General features: G+C 43.4%; 1 protein-coding gene across 5 annotated transcripts in view; it reads right to left on the reverse strand.

Annotated features, from left to right (window-relative positions):
• LOC148045603 (RCC1 and BTB domain-containing protein 2-like) overlaps positions 1–19,405 on the reverse strand; it is a 59,281-nt gene that overhangs the window by 17,284 nt on the left and 22,592 nt on the right. For 4 of the 5 annotated variants that reach the window (XM_087716694.1, XM_087716692.1, XM_087716695.1 and 1 more), the window contains 5 exons: positions 19,044–19,151; positions 12,628–12,770; positions 8,066–8,256; positions 4,711–4,837; positions 3,718–3,857 (listed from right to left, as the gene is read on the reverse strand). In XM_087716694.1, the coding sequence (XP_087572820.1) occupies positions 3,718–3,857; positions 4,711–4,837; positions 8,066–8,256; positions 12,628–12,770; positions 19,044–19,151 (709 nt within the window). Of the gene's footprint in view, positions 1–1,553; positions 1,611–3,717; positions 3,858–4,710; positions 4,838–8,065; positions 8,257–12,627; positions 12,771–19,043; positions 19,152–19,405 lie in introns of those variants that run through there. The other variant, XM_087716696.1, reaches the window with a different exon arrangement.

Here is a 19,405-nt window from a genome sequence, read left to right on the forward strand (position 1 = left end):
GTTTACAGCATTTTTTCACACCTGCCTAAAACTTTTGTACAGTACTGTATATCATCCAGGTAGCACTGGAGGTGGACCGGACCAGACCGGAGATGATCTACAACTGCAGACAGCACCTTGGTAAAGGTCCAAGGTGCCGATAACAGTCAAAAGGGGAGAGCCCTGTATTGATAATAGACTCCCCCATGTGAAAATTTAAGGAATTTCTGTTGGTCAGGTGAAATCATGATATGTAGGTAAGCTCTGTAAGGTCTATGGAGGCTAAGAAATCACCTTGTCTAATACCCTAGAGGATAGACCTTAAGGAAGCCATCTTAAACTTCCGGTAAACCAACCTAGAATTTAACAACTTCAAATCAAGGATCGCTCTCCACCCCCCTGAGCTTTCCGGGACTACAAACAAAATAGAGTAGAATTCAGAACCTTTTTTTTTTGCAATAAATTTTTATTTTTATTAAACAAACAAGATACACAAACAAAAAAATCATAATCTTACATTACATCTTGTAGAAAGTGTGTCAATTAGTTACAATTAGCTTTCGTGCATCTCCCAGTCATTTCTTATATTCATATCAAATGTCAAAGATTCTTAATGAGTCTTACTATCAACATAGCATAGTTCTCATTTGACTGAAATTGTTTTAGTGCCCTTTTGCCTAAAATAATCCATAAAAACACAACCACCTGATGGCATTTCATTAATTATTACAAAATCATCCAATAGCCTTAAACCTTTATAACATATTCTAAACAAAGATTAGTTGACAAAGTTTCTAAACCCCCCTTTTTTTCCAAGTCACTGTTTACAATTTGTGTCCAGGTTCCTTTTGTTATTATCCAGAACCTTTTTGATCTTCTGAAACCAGCTCAACAGCCTAGATATCCAGCAAGCGCTGAATTGCCTTACTCATGAGCTTACATTTGACCTGGTTCCTAGAAGAGGAGAAGAGCTGAAAACAAGTCAGGGGGTGAGAGAGGAACTCTAAACGTAACCCAAACTTGATAGTCTGAAGGACCCACTCATTAGTAATGATGAAGTCCCAGCGATCTGCAAATATGGCAAGGCTGCTACCTATGGGGTGATCCAAGCTGGAGTCACTTCTGCGGTAGGGACGGCTGCCTCCCCACAAAAGGGCCACTTATTAGGCTGCTGGTACCTAGTCCTGTCCTACAGCACTGCCTGTCCCCCTAAATAGGGTATCTGGAAGAGGAATACCTCTGCTTTTGGAAGTCCTGATCAGGAGGTTGATAGGAAGGCCTCCTCTGGTAGGGAACTGATCGTTGCTCAGAATGCTTAGACGCAGTAGGGAGGACCTTGTGATTATTTTTATCCTCTACTAAAATAGGATCCAGTAAAGCGGCAAACAGCTTCTTGCCGGAATATTCAGTCCCCGCCAGGTTCCACTTGGATCGGACATCCGCCTGCCATCCACACAGCCATAGAAGTCGCCTAAAGGCCACTGACGAGGAGAGAGCCCTTGAGACATATTTGACCGCGTTGAGCGTGGCATCCGCCAAAAACTGGGTAGCCATCGTGAGCTTGATCTCTTGCAGGAGCCGCAACTCCGACGACGCCCTCTCTTTCATGAGTCAGCCAAAGAAGAGTAGTCCTGTTAAAGAAGGAAGCAGCGGCCGCTGCATTCATTGCCCAGGTTGCAGCCTGGAAGGTTGCGTAGGGTCAATTGCACCTTGAGGTTGTTGGCAATGTCACCCGCCACGAGGGTGAAGAAGATGCCAGTGTGGCCACAGGAGCATCCACCATAGGCATCTGCAAAGCTTGGGAAAAACTGGCCTCAAGGTTATAAAAATGACATTAATCCCCCCCCCCCGAGTGGGAAAACCCTAGGTTTGACCCATTAATTCTTGAGCACCTCAAGAAACATCAATGTAGTTGGAATTTCCTTCTCCATCTGCGGCTTGTGGAAAGGCCCTTAGGCCTACTATTCGCTGAAGAAGCAGCATTGAGAAATCAAGGATGGGAAAAAGTTCACACAAGTCCAATCAGAAGAGCAAGCAAAAACAGTACTCTAATGGGCCAAGACTGAGGTTAAACTGGAACCAGGCAGAGGAAGTAGAGGGGAATGGCTTCAACTTTAACCTCAGTCTCTGGGCAGATTGGATGTGAGAATAACCATCAGTGACTCCTCCCACAAACTACTCCGGAGAATGACGACAATCCACAAATGTGGAAAAAAATTAGCGAAGCAGCAAAACAAGAGAACATTACATTATTATGTATTCAATCATCTTATTGCCTAAATTGATCATTGTACATTTTACAAGCTCAGACAGATTGTGTACAACAGAGTAGATGGGGCACCAATTAAGTTTCTGTCGCAGGGATCTCTAAGTATCAGTTCAAAAAGGGACAGAATGAGTCAAGAGTTGGAAAAGCTTATAATTAATGGCTTCTCTGTTAAATATAACACAAAATATGAATCCTTAATCCTTCATATTACAATTTACTTCTGGGTTTATAACAAAGCTAAAACAAATCCATTATCTATGCAAAGAAAGGCAGAGAGAGAGAGCAGAAGCAAAGAAGACTGAAGTGTGTGAGCAAACAAAAGGGGGTTGTGGAAGGAGTAGAGAAGATTTCAGTTGGAGCCTTGATAGAATATTAGCTAGGTAACTTTGTTCAAGGAGTTCTCAGGGACAGCTCTAAAATGCAAAATGGTTTTCTTCAGACAAATTTTTGAAATTTAATACATGTGCAGTAATTACAAGTGCAGTAATTAATAGGACTGGGGGGGGGGGAGACACATTTTGTACCTGATTTTATTTTTAACAAAAGTCAACAACAACACTATGAGCAACTGACTAGGGTTGTGATGGCGAACCTATGGCACATGTGTCCGAAGTGGCAGACAGAGCCATGTTGTGTGACACTCATGGTTTCACCCGTTCCTCTTCCAGGTTTCTGGCATGCATACACATGCAACGACCAGCTGGCCTTTGTGCATGCATCAGTGCCAGAAATTGGAAGAGCTGGTCTTGCTTTCTCGCAGGAGCATGCATGCTGGCCAGCTGATTGTTGCATACGCATGTGCACCAGTATCCGGAAGACTAGCTGGCCAGCACAGATGTGCATTCCAAAAACTGGAACTTCATTTTCTGTGTGCGCGTGCCCCCTGGGCAGCTCCTCTTCTGGGTTGCGGGCCAGATGAGCACGCGCCTAGAAATCTGGAGAAGTCTGTGCATCACTCATTTCAAAATCAGCACTGCTGGAGCTCAACTCCAAAAAGATCCAAATGACTATCCACAAGATTCTGAGCATGAGTCTTGATTCTTGATTTCTCAGAGGTTTTTGATACCAGCAATCATGGTATCCCTTTGGGTTGTCTGAAGGGGCTGGGAACAGAAGGCATAGATCTTCAGTGGATCTTTTGCTTCTTTCATGGTTGGTTACAAGCGCTAGTAGGTGAGAAACCCCCATCCTTTGTGATGTGGTATGCCACAGGACCTGACTCTTTCCACTCCTATTTAACATCTATAGGAACTACTGAGTGAGTCTGGCAGTCTGTTTATTTTCCTTCATCATTAACAAAATACTTTCTCTAGTGCTACAAGATGTGAAAATATATGCAGACACATTTCATGCTCTGATCTACTGTAAGTTTACACAAGTCAGTATATTCGCATGTACATAAATATCATGAAAATATACATTAATACCTTAGCTGGTAACATTAATTTAAGCTCTTTTGTTCTAATTACCTATGGCATGTTCAGGAGGGAGACTGATGCTATCTGTATAAAGATACTCCAAAAATGCTCGATAAACAGGATATGAGAATTCATTTATTTCTATGATTTCCTCAGTACCATTGTTCAGAACTGAATGAAAATGTTCACACCTGGGCACAAAAGGGAAACAATTATAACATCAGCACTAACAACTTGATTCCTGCCATGTAACAGAAAACCTGAAAGGTTAACATGAAAATGATGTGGGAAAGATGAACCCATGCAAATGTAACATGTATTAAGAGGGACTGAGCAATTTCTTTTCATATTACTTGTATTTTTAGAATTGACAGTCTTTTGTGCCTTACTGCTATGCTAATCTGGTTTTGAAATGAATTATATACCTTGTAGAGACTTATTTCCATTTTTGACAATGTAGTAGCACTGTATTTTGCTGATCATGATCATTTAATGAAAAACATCAAACTCTGGCTGAATAGGAATAAGATACATAGTGGGGAGCTAGAAAGAGAAGATCTTTCACTTGAAGATACACATGCTGTATATAAGTTGAAGATAAAGACAATAAGCATGAAGGCAATTTTTAATTTTTTTAAATTGCCTCTTCTCCATGGAATCTTACTAAGTTATTTATTTTAAGCTGCTTGTAGAAGAGTTGTTGTCTGCACATCTATACTTTGCATTTTCTCAGCAGTGCATTATTAATGCAGCCACATCTCCACATATGTGGCTGCCTCATGGCCCTTTATAATATACTGAACTTACAAGTCTTTCCAAATTGTAACTGCACCATTCTTTTAAAAAGTGATATGTTTACTGCAATTATACATCATTTCAATGGCTTTCATAAGTCTGTGCAAAGATGCCAACTGTTATTATAGAAAGCTATGAAATTTAGTATCAGAGATACACATTTTAATAGTACTGGAAAATGTTTATGTATATGGGCAAAAAACCCAGGGAAGATAATGAAAATATTGGAGAGGACTGATAATTTCATACCTAATTTTGAGGAGTACTTTATGAACATAAATGTATTTTCCATCTACTTGAAACCTCAAATCAGCATTATCTGGGTTGTCAAATTCCTTCTTTATTGATTGAGCTATTGTTAAGTGATCATCAGGTTCTGAAACGAAAATATTACAAATATTTTTCAGTAATACTTTCTATTTAAATCTCTTTCATAGTACCTAAAAACAAGAAAATAATGGAAATCAAACATTTTTCATTACACAAATAAAATCACTACAAAACCTGGATATAAACAAAGCAACAAGAGAAGAGCATATTTTTTATATATTTTTCTCTACAGAATATATTTGAATGTATGGTATCAGAATCATTCAGGAATAATGAGCGAGTGATTCATTTTTTTGACAAAGTGACTAAATTAGTGGACCAGCAAAATTCATCAGATTTAAAGACACTAAACTGGCAGAAATAGCTAACACCAAAGAAGATAGACTCGATCCAGATGGATCTCGACAGACTTGAACACTGAGCCGTAACAAAATGAAATTTGAATTTGAATTTACTTTATTTGTATGCCGCCCTTTTCCCTGAGGGGACTCAGGGCGGCTCACAATTCAAAGGGGGGGGGAAACAAACGAGTTACAGGACATAGAGACCATACACAGCTAAAAACACAACAATCATACCATTTGGAGTGGGGCTGTAAGTCTTTAGCCCCAGGCCTGTCGGAACAGCCAGGTTTTAAGGGCTATGCGGAAGGCCTGGAGGGTGGTGAGGGTACGAATCTCCACGAGGAGTTCGTTCCACAGGGTCGGAGCAGCCACAGAGAAGGCCCTCCTCCGGGTAGTCGCCAGTCGACACTGGGCGGCTGATGGAATTCGGAGGAGGCCTAGTCTGTGGGATCTTATTGGTCTAGTGGAGGTAATTGGCAGCAGGCGGTCTCTCAAGTAACCAGATCCAGTACCATGAAGGGCTTTGTAGGTGACAACTAGCACCTTGAAGCGAATCCGGAGACCAACAGGCAGCCAGTGCAGCTCGCGGAGGATAGGTGTTACGTGGGTGAAACGAGGCGCACCCACGATCGCTCGCGCGGCTGCATTCTGGACAAGCTGAAGTCGCCGAATACTCTTCAAGGGCAGCCCCATGTAGAGCACGTTGCAGTACTCCAGCCTAGAGGTCACAAGGGCACGAGTGACTGTTGTGAGAGCCTCCCGGTTCAGGTAGGGACGCAACTGGTGCACCAGGCGAACCTGGGCAAATGCCTCCCTGGTCACAGCTGATAAATGGTGTTCAAAAGTCAGCTGTGGATCCAGGAGGACTCCCAAGTTGCGGACCCTATCTGAGGGGCGTACGATTTGACCCCCCAGCCTGAGAGATGGAACACTTGGCCAATTAGTAGGAGGGAAGCACAGCAGCCACTCGGTCTTATCTGGATTGAGAACAAGCTTGTTAACCCCCATCCAGTCCCTAACAGCCTCCAGGCCCTGGCTCATCACGTCCATCGCTTCATTGAGTTGGCACGGGGCGGACAGATACAGCTGTGTATCGTCCGCATACTGGTGGTATTTTATCCCGTGCCGTTGAATGATCTTACCCAGCGGTTTCATGTAGATATTAAAGAGGAGGGGGGACAGGACCGAACCCTGCGGCACCCCATACGTTAGGGGCCTAGGGGTCGATCTCTGCCCTCCGACTAACACCGACTGCGACCTGTCCGAGAGGTAAGAGGAGAACCACCGTAAGACAGTGCCTCCCACCCCCACCTCCCGCAGTCGTCGCAGAAGGATACCATGGTCGATGGTATCGAAAGCCGCAGAGAGGTCAAGGAGTACTATGATGGAGGCATGACCTCCATCCCTGGCTCTCCAGAGATCATCGATCAACACGACCAAAGCGGTTTCCTGCAGCCAGGCCTGAAGCCAGACTGGAAGGGATCTAGATAACTGGTTTCCTCCAAGGACCGCTGGAGCTGAAAGGCTACCACCTTTCAACAACCTTCCCCACAAAGGGGAGGTTGGAGACTGGACGATAGTTGTTTAGGACGGCTGGATCCAAAGATGGTTTCTTCAGGAGGGGTCTCACCACCACCGCCTTTAATGCGGGGGGAAAGACCCCCTCCCGACAACCGCAACAACCGCCTGGATCCAGCCCCATGTCAAAGGACAAGGGTACTTTAGCAGACCAAACAGTATAATTGCTTATATTCCAGAGCAAAAAGCTGTTAGATGAGTACTCTGTGTTTGAGTCCATGTCAATTCAGCCCAAATCATTAGTTTTATATGGAAGGACAAAGAAGATATTTAAAAAGTGGTAAAATATCTGCATAATCTTCTAGTAATACACATTGTTGCATGTAACTGATAAAAGTCTATTTTCTTAAAATTATTTGTTAAAAGACTCCTCCTCTATGGACTTTAAATGTCAAAGGCTTTGCCTCTCAGGTAAATGTATCTATTTCTCTCACTCTCTCTCATGTACTCACTTACCCACCCATTTGGTGAACTTTAAAAATGTGCTTTCTAACAATGTTGTGCCGGCTTCTTCACATCAACTTGGTTCAGAAGTTTCTACTACAAAATTAAACCAATGTGGATCTAAGCAATACAGGTAAAAGCGTCCTTGAGGGTTTTTCATGGCAATTCCTATTCTCTGCATGCTGGCATGAAATTTCCTAAAGTAATACGAACCAAAAACTTCGAATTCTAACCCTAATCCACGTAAAGCCATAATACTTTTCAATTGGAAATTTCAGATAATCTTTCTTTTAAATTCCATTTAAAGATTCTAGTGAAACAACAAAAAGAGTGGTGTTTTATAAATTCATTCTTCTGGGGTCACCCCATTTGACTCTTGATAACCAACTTTTTGACTCCCAATGCATTTGATGTTTACTGTTATGTCTTCTGCAGCAGGGGTCCCCTACTGCAGGGCAGTGGACCAGTTCTCGTCTGTGGACCCTGGTAACTGGGCCACACAAGCAGCAGGCGAATGTGCAAAGTTTCATTTGCACAAGTGTGTGCCAAACCACCCCCCTCCCCCACTACTACTGCTGTTGCCTATCCACGGAGCCAGAAAGGTTGGGGACCACTGCTACAAAATACCTGAAGACTGAAAGAAATGTCAAAAGTCCAGAATAGGTGGTTGTTCCTTACTGTCATTATAGCACACATGCAACGAAAAAGAAAAATGGGAAACACACAAAAGAGTTCTATCTTTAGTCTCGGATGCACTACTGATAGCCAAAAAGAATGTGACTTTTTCCTCCAAATCATGATTCAAACTCTTTTAAGGACTGCACTTAAAATACGGTAACTTATACATCTTCAAGATCTAATTCAGATTCAGGAATGAAAGCCTTTAAAAAAGTTAATTTGAAGCTCACCTACTGAAAGGAGACGCCAAGTCACTGCAGGAGTAGCAAAACAAGCAAACACGTCATCAGTGCAGCAGAAGTGGGTGAGGAATGGAAGAAGGACGAACTGTCCCCGGCACTGACCCCACATATATACATCGCCACCCTGGGTTTTAGCAGCAGAGGTGTGAGAAGAGTGACATGCTGCAATCTCTACAATTCTAAATTTGAAAAGCAAAAAAATAATTTTTCAGAAGTGTTATACTTCTTAATAAGAACTTGCACTATAGGCTACCTATTGTACTTCACAAAGTTCAGACATGATTCTGAGCAATTCAGTTTTGTTCTCTATCTGCCAGAGATACAGCTTGGCAAGAGAAAGCAACTTTTTAAGGTGCCAACTATGATACGTGTAAATTCATCCTTAATATAAAATCCAAACTGTTAATGCAAACTGCAAACTGGTTTCTAATTGTATCTTCTCTCAAAATCACTATATCACATCATTCCGCTTTCTGGCACACCTGCATTAGAAAAGACCTCAATCTTTATATCTGTTATTAATCATCAGTGAGAAACATATAAATTTACCTATTAGGCACTTAAGCCTAGCTGAAGTTTATTTAAAACCTATCACCTGTATTATGTAGGTATCATGAGAGCTTCCTTCCCTGATTCAAATACAGAGGGATACCTAACAACTCACCAAAATAGTCTTTTTCTGCTATAATGCGGCTTCTGACTATTTCAAATAATTCTCATGTCAGATTCTGATAGGGCATCTGAATTTGGGCAAAAACACTGCATAACATTCTCAAGAATGATCTAAAATTCAGTTCAATGTCTCTCTGATGGTAATCAATTTGCAATGCTGGTTGAGTAGCTCTGAAATTCTCAAGGAAAGTTATTTCTTTCATGTTTTGTTTTTAATTTTTGAAATTATAACAGTAAAGATTCTATATTTATCTGTGGACAAGGGTTGTAATCCAAAAACTTTTTTGCCATAATAAATTTATTATTTTTAGACGCCAGTTGGTGATGTTTGTTGCAATAGATCAATATAGATAACTTTGGAAATAAAAACAATATGTGCCTACTTATTCTAAATAATTTTAACATTAATTGAAAAACTTTTAAAATCTTAATGTTGTGTATGTATATATTATATGTGTCAGTGGTGGGCTCCGGGAAGTAAGACCTGGTATGGCCGTACCAGTACTAGGCGGCAGCAACGACCACTGTACCGGTACGGTGGCACATTTGGCCCACCCACCAGCCCGCCCACGTTCCATTGCTGTTCCATCCCATCCCATTGCTGTTTATAATGTGACCGGCCAATTGCGCACGTACAGCTGAGAAGCTGGGTGTCACAGGGCGGTGGCATGCGCATGCATGCATAGCGTGCATGCCCGAATAGGATGCCCGGCCTCATGCGCAGTGTAACGGCTGCGACAGAGTCCGGAACCCACCACTGATATGTGTGTGTGTGTGTGTGCGCGTGTGTATGATGGTCTTGTTGTATTTGGGTCTTTTCCCATGTAAGATTGAGATTGTCTTGCCAATGTTTCGGTGAGGTCCCACTGGCCATTTTTAGGCTAGGGTTTTCGGCTTTGTGTTTGTGCGAGTAAGGCATGGTCGGAGCTGTCGTCTTTCTATAAATCTTGGTGGGTGTGTGTGGAGTGCTGGCTTTGTCGCTGTAAGTGGGTTGATTGGCTGTGTAGTTGCATCCTGATTGGTAGATGGAGTTGATGTTTGTAGATTGGTTGGCTGTTTCGTATAATCCTGTGTGGCTGAGGTGCTGGCTGTGTGTCCATTGTTCTTTTGTGTTGTAACGACCTGGGTGGTGGGTGGGGTTTGTTGGTTGACTAGGGCTGGTTTCCAGATATCTGGTAGGCGGGATGTATCATCACGTTTATTCATGTTGTGGGGGTGTTTCTCTATTTCAATGGCTTCCATAATTATTTTCTTGTTGAAGTGTTCTGTTTTGGAGATTAATTTGGTTCCTTCAAAATCAATTTCATGTCCTGTTGCTTTAAGGTGCTGGAAAAGGGAGGAAGTTTTTTCTTTTTTTCTGACTGCGTTCTTGTGTTCCGCGATGTGTGCATTTATTCTCTTATTAGTTTGTCCAATGTATGTGGCACGGCCATGCAAAATCTGCCCTGATATGAAACAGCCGACCAATCTACAAACATCAACTCCATCTACCAATCAGGATGCAACTACACAGCCAATCAACCCACTTACAGCAACAAAGCCAGCACTCTACACCCCCCCACCAAGACTTTATAGAAAGATGACAGCTCCAACCACGCCTTACTCGCACAAGCACGAAGCCAAAAATGGCAGCCTGAAGATGGCGAGTGGGACCTCACCGAAACGTTGCCAAGACAATCTCAATCTTACACGGGAAAAGACCCAAATACAAAACCAGCATACCTACATCCGTGAAAATAGATAGATAGATAGATAGATGATAGATATAGATAGATAGATAGATAGATAGATAGATAGATAGATAGATAGATAAAGAGAGAGAACATCATCTAGAAATTCTCAGTTTAGAAATCGAAAATATAAATAAATAAATAAATAAATATAAGATACTGCATATGTTTAAATGTATCTCTCCAATGCAATAAGCATTCTACATGTACAATTTTTTGTAGATTAATGATCACTTGGTCAGCAAACATTTGAACTTACAATGGTGCTGAATTAGTAGAACAGGTAGTCCTTGATTTATTCATTTAATGGAAGTTTAAAGTTATTACAGCCTTGAAAAAGGGGATTTCTCACCCATCCTCAAAGTTACGACCAAAGTAGTACCATCCCCATGGTCAAATGGTTGCAATTCAGGCACTTGCAAACAGCTTACATTTATGATGGCTCCAGTGTTTTTCACATGGTTGCAATCTACAACCTTGCTAACCATCTTCTGACAGAGTAAGTTAATTGGGGAAACTAAATTCATTTAATGACCTTGTGACTCATTTGGCAATTGTTATCACTTAGCAACCAAAATTCAAGACCTTATTATGAACATAATTTGAGTACTATCTATTATGAGCGGTCCTCAAAGTTCTGGCCATCACAGCTCCCTCCAATTAACAACCTTCCCTACTGGCTTCCCACAAGCAAAGCCAATGGTGAAACCTGCAGGAAGTCAGAAGTAATGGTCATGTGAGGTCCTTGCTTACGGAAATCCATAATGATTTCCTTTATAATGGTAATCATCACTAAGCAGAATAGCCATGTGAGGTCATTCTTTACAACTGCCTTGCTTTAGTGACAGAAATTCCACTTCCAATTACCACTGATAAGCAAGAATGACTTTTATTGGAAGACATTACAGGCAGTCCAGGACTTACAACAGTTCATGATTGTTCAAAGTAAAGACAGAGCTGAAAAACATGACCAACAACCAGTTGTTGTACTTATGACCATGATACTGTCCCTCGTAGGCCAGTTGTGTACATGGCAACTGGCATGTAGTTATAATGGTTGCAACATCTCAGTATCCTGTGATCACCAACTGACCTTCCTAGGGTGCTTTTGACAAGTAAAATAAATGAGCAAGCTGGATTTACTTGATGACCATAGCAAGAAAGGTTGTAAAATTGGGGTACAACTCACATAATGACCATATTACTTAGCAATAGAAGTTTCAATCCCAATTGTGGTCATAGGTCAGGGACTACCTATATGATCTCATTCAAGGCAAAATACCAAGCTTAAATAAAATTTGTTAACTGTCAATATTATAAGATATTAAAACAAAGAAAAAATGTTTTTGGTCAATATGCTTAGAGATTTTTTTTTCAACTTCAGAAAATGCCTTTGCTTTATGCCTAACCAACTAACTCTTATTTTAGAACTTATAGAGAACTTAGAACAACTTTATTGTCACTTTAAATGTACACGAATTGGCATATATTAAAATTACATTTTGTTGCATGTAGCTCTCAAAGGGTCATTTCCAATATACAGTAAATAAACATGACAAAATAAACATGCCAAGTAAAAACAATGGGGAAATCAGATTCACTTAACAACCATCTTAGTAATTTAACAACTGCAGTGATTCACTTAACAAATGTGGCAAGAAGAGTCATAAAATGGGACAAAACTCACTTAACAAATTTCTCACTTAGCAACATAAATTATATTCTCAATTGTGGTTGTAAATCAAGGACTATTTGTATTTTATTTACTACAATTTGTATTGCCTATTTTTATCTTAACCTTTTTTATTAACAAATTGAGATAGCTTTGTTTTAGAATCATATCTGTGGGATAAAAGCAGAGAATATAACCTTGTATATAAATAATTACTAATTCACAAGAATTAGTAATTGGTTCTGCAAAGCAGTTGGGAAGCATAGAAAATTATCAGAAAATATAACTTAACACCTAATGGCCATTTTTGTCTTCTAGAAGTTCTTTTATGTGATTGTAGCTGTCTTAGAATCAGAAAGACAAAGAATTCAGTAACAAGAGTTTTTTCTTAGATCCTTATCTAATAATGTTTAAAGCTAAAAACATTGTTACAGCCTAAAACTCGCCCGATAGAGTCAAGATGAACAGAACTGTACCTGTCTTGATGTACTGTCACTAGCACAGGGTACGACTGGTTACTCCTATTACCAGTTCCCAGCTGGCCATAAGAATTGGCTCCCCAGGCATAGATATGGCCTTCATCTGTTAACACTAGTGTATGTGCATAGCCACAGGCAATCTAGAAAAGAAGAAGAATTACGTATTTTTATTCAGAAATTATGTTGTTTTTGCTGATTCCCTGAAAAGATGGGGGAAAACCTCCGCATTTCTTTTAACGTAAGCATTTTTTGAAAAACAAAATAAAAAATATAGTTGAATCGTTTTCAAAAAAGTTGCTCAAAAGAGCTGTGCCTAAGTGTGAGGTACACTGAACTCCATGTCTCAAAAGCAGATGGGCAGATAATAAAACATGTAGGCTGATTCATTAACCTTACTTAAGAGAGATTAACCATCCTCCCTAACTCTCAAACTTTGGACATCTTCTTGATGAATTTCAGAGTGTGATGTTCCCATAATGCTGGGGAAGATGCAATAAAGAGGTGCCAAACTGTCAATATCTAGGCCAAGAATGAAATCAAGAATTATGAGGAAGAGCGGGAATTAGGAGGCAATTAATCTACCAAATATTTGTGTCAGCTTTGTTCTTTCTAGACGACCTATAGACATCAGTCCTTGACTTACAACCACAATTGGGACTCGGGACTTCCATTGTTAAGCAAAATGGGGTGTTGGTTCTTACCTGATATGCCCCTTCTCGAGGCAGGTGGAGCCAGCAGTCATGCATGGGTTAACTCAGTCAGTAACTAATAGAACTGAGTGTACCAAAGTGATATCATCGCCTCAGGGGAGTGTCTTCCCGCTTTTGTGACAAAGGAGATAAGTAGGCTGTTGTGCATTAGTTGACTGCTTTCAATCCTCCCAAAAATCAACCTAGCTCCATAATGCCCACCGTCACTAGGCCAGGAACCAAGGGTGGGGATGACTGCTGTCTCTACTTGCCTCGAGAAGGGGCATATCAGGTAAGAACCAACGTCCCATTCTCCAACATTGGTGGAGACAGCGGTGATGCATGGGATGTACCAGAGCTGGGTGTGTCCCTGGATGGGAATGAGACTGGGCTAGGAGCTTGAAGAAGGGAGAACTTGTTGGAGGACTCGCCGTCCGAATGCCGCATCCGCTGATGCGTATCTGTCCATCTTATAATGGTGGATAAAGGAATTGGGGGTCGCCCAGGTGGCTGCCTTGCAGATCTCTTCCACGGAGGCCTGCCTTGTCCACGCTGCTGATGTTGCCGCGCTGCGTGTGGAATGCATCGTGATGTTGGATGGAGGAGAGAGGTGGTCTGCCACGTAAGCCCTAGTTATAGTAGACTGGATCCAACGCCCAACCATAGATGGCGAAGCCTTCAGACTCTTATTTGTGGGATGGAAAGAGACGAAGAGCGCCTCAGTGCGTCAGAAGACGGCCGTCTTGGCAATATAGATCTTAAGAGCCCTTCTGACGTCTAACTTGTGCCATTTGCGCTCGAGACTGTGAAAGGGATTAGGGCAAAAGTTCGGTAGGTGAGGGACCGATGAAAAGCCAAATTGACCTTTGGGATCAAGGTGGGATCAAGCCAAAGGACCACACTGTCTGAGTGAAAGGTACACAGGTCGGAACGAATGGAAAGAGCTGCCAATTCTGAGATGCATCGTGCCAACGTGATAGCCACCAGGAAGGCTGTCTTCAATGTGAGGTGATGCAGGGAGGCTGACCTGAGAGGCTCGAAGGGTGGTCCAGTGAGAGACCCTGGTGAGATCCCATGAGGGGAAGCGGTGGATGACAGGATGGCAGAAGTTACACGCACCCTTAATGAAGCACCATGCATGAGGGTGCAAGGAGAGAGGCTCATTTCGGTGAAGAGAGAGAACCGAGGACAGAGCCGAAACCTGCCTCCGCAAGGTGTTAGGCATAAGTCCTTTGTTGAGTCCCTGTTGTAGGAACTCCAAAACCTGGGGGACCGAAGCCTCCAAGGGAGAGACAACTTTAGAGAGGCAGCACGTGCTGAAAGTTTACCACGTTGATTCGTAGTTTCTATTAGTGGCTGGGCGTCGGGAAGCCTGAATGGTTTGGATTACAGTCTCAGAAAGGTTAGCTGCCCTCAAGACCTAACCTCCAAGCGGTTAGGTGGAGCCAAGATAGGTCGGGGTGGTGGATGGAACCCTGATGAAGAAGGGACGGTATCAGGGGAAGACGCCACTCTGGCCCCACTGAGAGGTTGATGCGGTCTGCGAACCATGGACGGAGTGGCCAATGGGGGGCGAGCAGAATGAGCTCAGCCTCCTCCTCTATCATTTTCTGAATGAACCTCTGTATCAGGGGGAAGGGAGGGAAGGCCTACAGGAGACCGCGGGGCCCCCTGCACCTCAAGGCATCCGTCCCTTCTGCGCCTGGTATCGTGTAGCGAGACAGGTACCTGGGCAGCTGCTTGTTGGATGCCGTTGCGAAGAGATGTAGGACCGGGGTCCCGTACCTGGTCGACAGCTGTCGGAAGATACGACGGTTGAGGGTCAACTCTGGAGGGTCGATTGTTGTAGGGCTCAACTAGTCCGCCCTGGAGTTGTTGGAGCCTGAGATGTGTTCGGCATGGAGAGAGAGAAGGTTGACTTCCGCCCAGATCCCTAAGTGAAAGACGGACTCCATGAGGGAAACAGCTCTCGTCCCCCACTGGCGGTTGACATGAGCCTTGGCTGTTGTGTTGTCTGTCCGAATGAGCACATGTGTTTTACGAACCAAAGAATGGAACTGAAGGAGAGCTAGATGGATGGCAACTAGCCAATTCATACTGTGGGAAAGGTCGGAGTGGGACCAGAGACTCTGAGTTATCTGATCCTCCAGATGAGCGCCCCAACCCGTCAAGCTCGCATCCGTCGTGACTACAAGGCGAGGAGGTTCCCTGAAAAGGGACCCCTGAGAGATGGCCGGGGAGATCCACCAATCCAGAGAGAGAAGGATCTCTGGAGTCAACTTGACTGTTGCGGGGGAACAGCTGCTGTTGGTCTTTTGGAATGGCAGAAGAAACCATTGAAGGCAACGGCTGTGAAGCTGCGCCCAAGGAACGATGGAGAAGCAAGAGACCATCTTCCCCAGCAGTTGAGACAGCTGAAGAAGAGCTGCCTGCCACTTCCTTTGTACCTCCTGAGACAGAAAGACTTTCCCCTGGGCGGAGTCGATGAGAGCCCCCAAGTGAACTAGACGAGAGGTGGGGTTCAGGTGGCTTTTCTCCTGATTGATGGAGAACCCCACCTCCTGAAGTACCTGCAAGGTGTCTTACAGATCCCGCAGGGCCTGGGTGCGTGACCTGGACAACAGGAGGATGTCGTCCAGATAACAAAAGATCCGAATGGGTCTGGCACGGAGGAGAGCTGCTACAACTAACAGGATCTTGGTGAAGACCCTTGGGGCTGATGAAAGCCTGAAGGGAAGGGCTCGATACTGGAAGTGACAGCCCACATAGACGAATCGGAGAAACCGTCTTTGTTGCTTGTAAATGGGTACATGGAGGTAAGCCTCCATGAGGTCCACTGAAGTTAGGAGATTGTGTCTGCGCACACTCTCTAGAATTGACAAGAGAGAGTGCATTTTGAACTTCCTGTACCTGATGAACCGATTCAAGAATTTGAGATCGAGGATCGCTCTCCAGGCCCCCGAAGACTTCGGCATGATAAAGAGACGAAAGTAGAACCCCTGTCCCACCTGGCCTGGAGGCACAGGTTGAATGGCCTGTATGAGGAGGCTTTCCGCCTTCCGGAAGCCCATCGCTTTGGGCGCTTCAGGCTCTTTTCTTTCCTCCCATCCCTTGCCCTGCTTTCTGCTCGAACGGAATATCTGCTGCTGCCTCCTCCTCCCCCAACAGCACTGCCGGATTTGCCGCCCAACGCTGCGGCTGAGGTGAAGCCGCCAAAGCTCCCGCCAGCACCCCTGCTTAGGTGAGGTGTTCCGAGCGGAGGGGGAGGCACCGCCGCCGCTGCCATGGGCGGGGGCGCCTGCGGGAGCTTTGGCGGCTTCACCTCGGCTGCAGCGCTGGGCAGCAAATGTGGTGGTCCTCTTGGAGGAGGAGGGGGAGGTGGCAGGAGTTATTCTGGTGGGGGGGAGGCTCGTCGGCATCTTCAGCGGCAGCCCTGCCCCCTGTAAAAAAACCCGAAGATGGAGCAGATCCACGCAGATGACGTCGCCGCAACATGACTGGAGGAGGAATTCTGGGAGTTGAAGTCCACAGTCTTAAGCTGTCAGGTTTGAAGATCCCTGTGTTTTTTTCCCCTAAAGGATAACTTATGGGTGCAAGGATCTTGTAACTTGACAGCTTTAAGACTTGCATGCTTCACTGCCAGAGTTTCTGAGCCAACATGATTGGAGGAGGAATTCTGGGAGTTGAAGTCCACAAGTCTTAAAGCTGTCAGGTTTGAAGACCCCAGAGGTTTTTTTTCTAAAGGGTTAGGGGTGCGAGGGTGTTGTAACAATAGCTTTAAGATTTGCGTGCTTCAAAAGCTAGACTTTCTGAGCCAACATTTTGGTTGCTAAGCAGGACCGTTGTTAAGTGATACTGATATTATATAACACTTTTAATTAAGTGGGTACCTTGAATAAACATAACTTTGAGTTTCAAATAATACTGATTTCGTTGCTGTCTTAGGTGACATCTGTTAAAAAAATTCAGGTGCTCAGGCATGAAAATGTACCGCTCAAACACTATACTTTTCCGCTCACACTGAAAAAAAATTAGAGGGAACATTGGGTGCTACTATCCTTGGCCTGTGGCTTGGTATTACCCCTCTGTGACTCACTGGGGGCCTTGGGAGAGGGCTCCGTGGGGGATGCTTCTGGGGCCGGCTTGGGCTTGCAGGTCCCAGCAGAAGGCGTCTCGTTGGTGGATAGAGGCATTTGTGGCTCGGGGCAGGAGAAGAGGCCATGGCCCATACTCACGACTCGTTGAACTTCAAATTGGCCGCTGGAGATTTTCATGCCAAAATAAAATGGCCACCGAGGCTACAGAGCCTATGGGCCAGGCGCCATGAGGTAGCCAAGACCACAAGGTGAGGGCGACGAAGGCACTGCGAGGAGTCTGCGGAGGCTGAGAGGACCAGCGGCGGCGTTCTGATGGGGTGGGAGCGCTGAGGAGTGGCGGTGGCATGCAGCGGCGCTTCCTGGCGGCTTCTCTGGGCTGCTGGCAGTTGTTGTCGGCTTTTGGCAGCAGCTGGAGTGGCTGTGGCGTGAGGGGAGCTGCATAGCCCAGGAGAGGTAGCACTTCTGGTTTGCTCGTAGGACCATTTTTTGCCCTCCAGACTGTGAAAAAAAGCCCTACAAGCAAACCAGAAGTCTGTTCCTGAACTTCTGGTTTGCCTGAAGGGCTGGTTTTTCATGCTCTGGAGGCCGAAAAACGGCCACAAAAGGGCAACGCTATTCGTGCCTTAACAAATGACACCTGTGGCACGCGTGCCATAGGTTCAACATCACAGGGCTATGGCAATTTCTGCAGCCTGAAACAGCTGATTATCGGGAGGCCCGTGCTTAAACTGAAATTGAAAGTGAAACTTGCTGTTTGCTGCAAGGCAAATTGCTGGGAGGCAGAGGCAGATTTTTTATCTTCTAATCAGGCTAAACTGAAACAGGCTGTTTGCTGTTTGCTGCAAGGAGGTAAGTCAATAACTATAAATGCCAATAGACTGTTCAAATTGTTAGACTCATTTTTTAAAGACTGCTTTATTATTGTTCTAGACAACTTAACAAAATGAACATGCTTTTTAAAATAAATACTTGATCTGAAGAGGCCCAATGCTATTGTATCTTCTTTTAAATAGCAGAGAATAATGTGTATTTCCAAAAAGCCACATCAATTTTAACAGTATCTGTAAAAGTATAGTCTGAAATGTAACACCACAAACAGTGTATATCTTCTGTACTGTTTGCTATTTGCTGCAAGAAGGCAAATTACTGTGAGGCAGAGGCAGATTTCTCCCCCTGTTTTCCTACCCAAAAACTAGGTGCGTCTTATACTTTGGAGCGTCTTATACTCTGAAAAATACGGTATTTATAAAAATAATAAAAGTGAGACAAAACAAACAAACAAATATGAAAGAGTGACCTTGAGCTAATCTTGCCTTCCAACTCTTTAAGATTCTTATTTTCGCAAGCACTAGACAACTCATTATTGACAATATCACTTTGTTCATGGCAGCTGTTTTCAGTTCATAAGAAGTCTAACTGAATTTTACTTATACTTTCTATTTATCTCAATATTTAAAATGGCTAGTATCAGTTAAAATATGAAATAAAGATGCAAAATATAAAAATAGTAGTGATGAAAATAATATTTAAATTATTTACAATTTGCTATTAGTTTGTAACTAGTGTTTTGGATGTACCAGAAATCCCAGTAATTAGCAGTTAGGATCTGAAGATGCAGAAAACATACCCTTTGCACGTGGATGCCTTGTAAAGCTGCTATTCTGCATGGTGTCGGCAGATTGCCATTATGGCCTAATCCAAGCTGACCATTACCATTATAACCCCAAACATAAACCTAAAAGGGAGATAAATCTAGTTAGTATGTGGGCATATATGCCACATAAGCAATATATATGTGCATACACACACACACACAAACACACACACAGATAATTCAATAGAATTGATCTGTAAATTAGAGTAATTTTATGTACGATTTTACCCTACATATTTTACTATTCATTTATGTAAAACAGTAACAATATTGTCTTCTATGGAGATGTTAAAATACCTGAGATCAAGTTAGCATTAAAACACCTGTCCTTTCTT

The sequence above is a fragment of the Thamnophis sirtalis genome, unplaced genomic scaffold, assembly GCF_051295495.1.
Source record: "Thamnophis sirtalis isolate CommonGarterSnake01/CBP01778 unplaced genomic scaffold, rThaSir2_p1.2 scaffold_5, whole genome shotgun sequence".
Taxonomy (NCBI): Eukaryota; Metazoa; Chordata; class Lepidosauria; order Squamata; family Natricidae; genus Thamnophis; species Thamnophis sirtalis.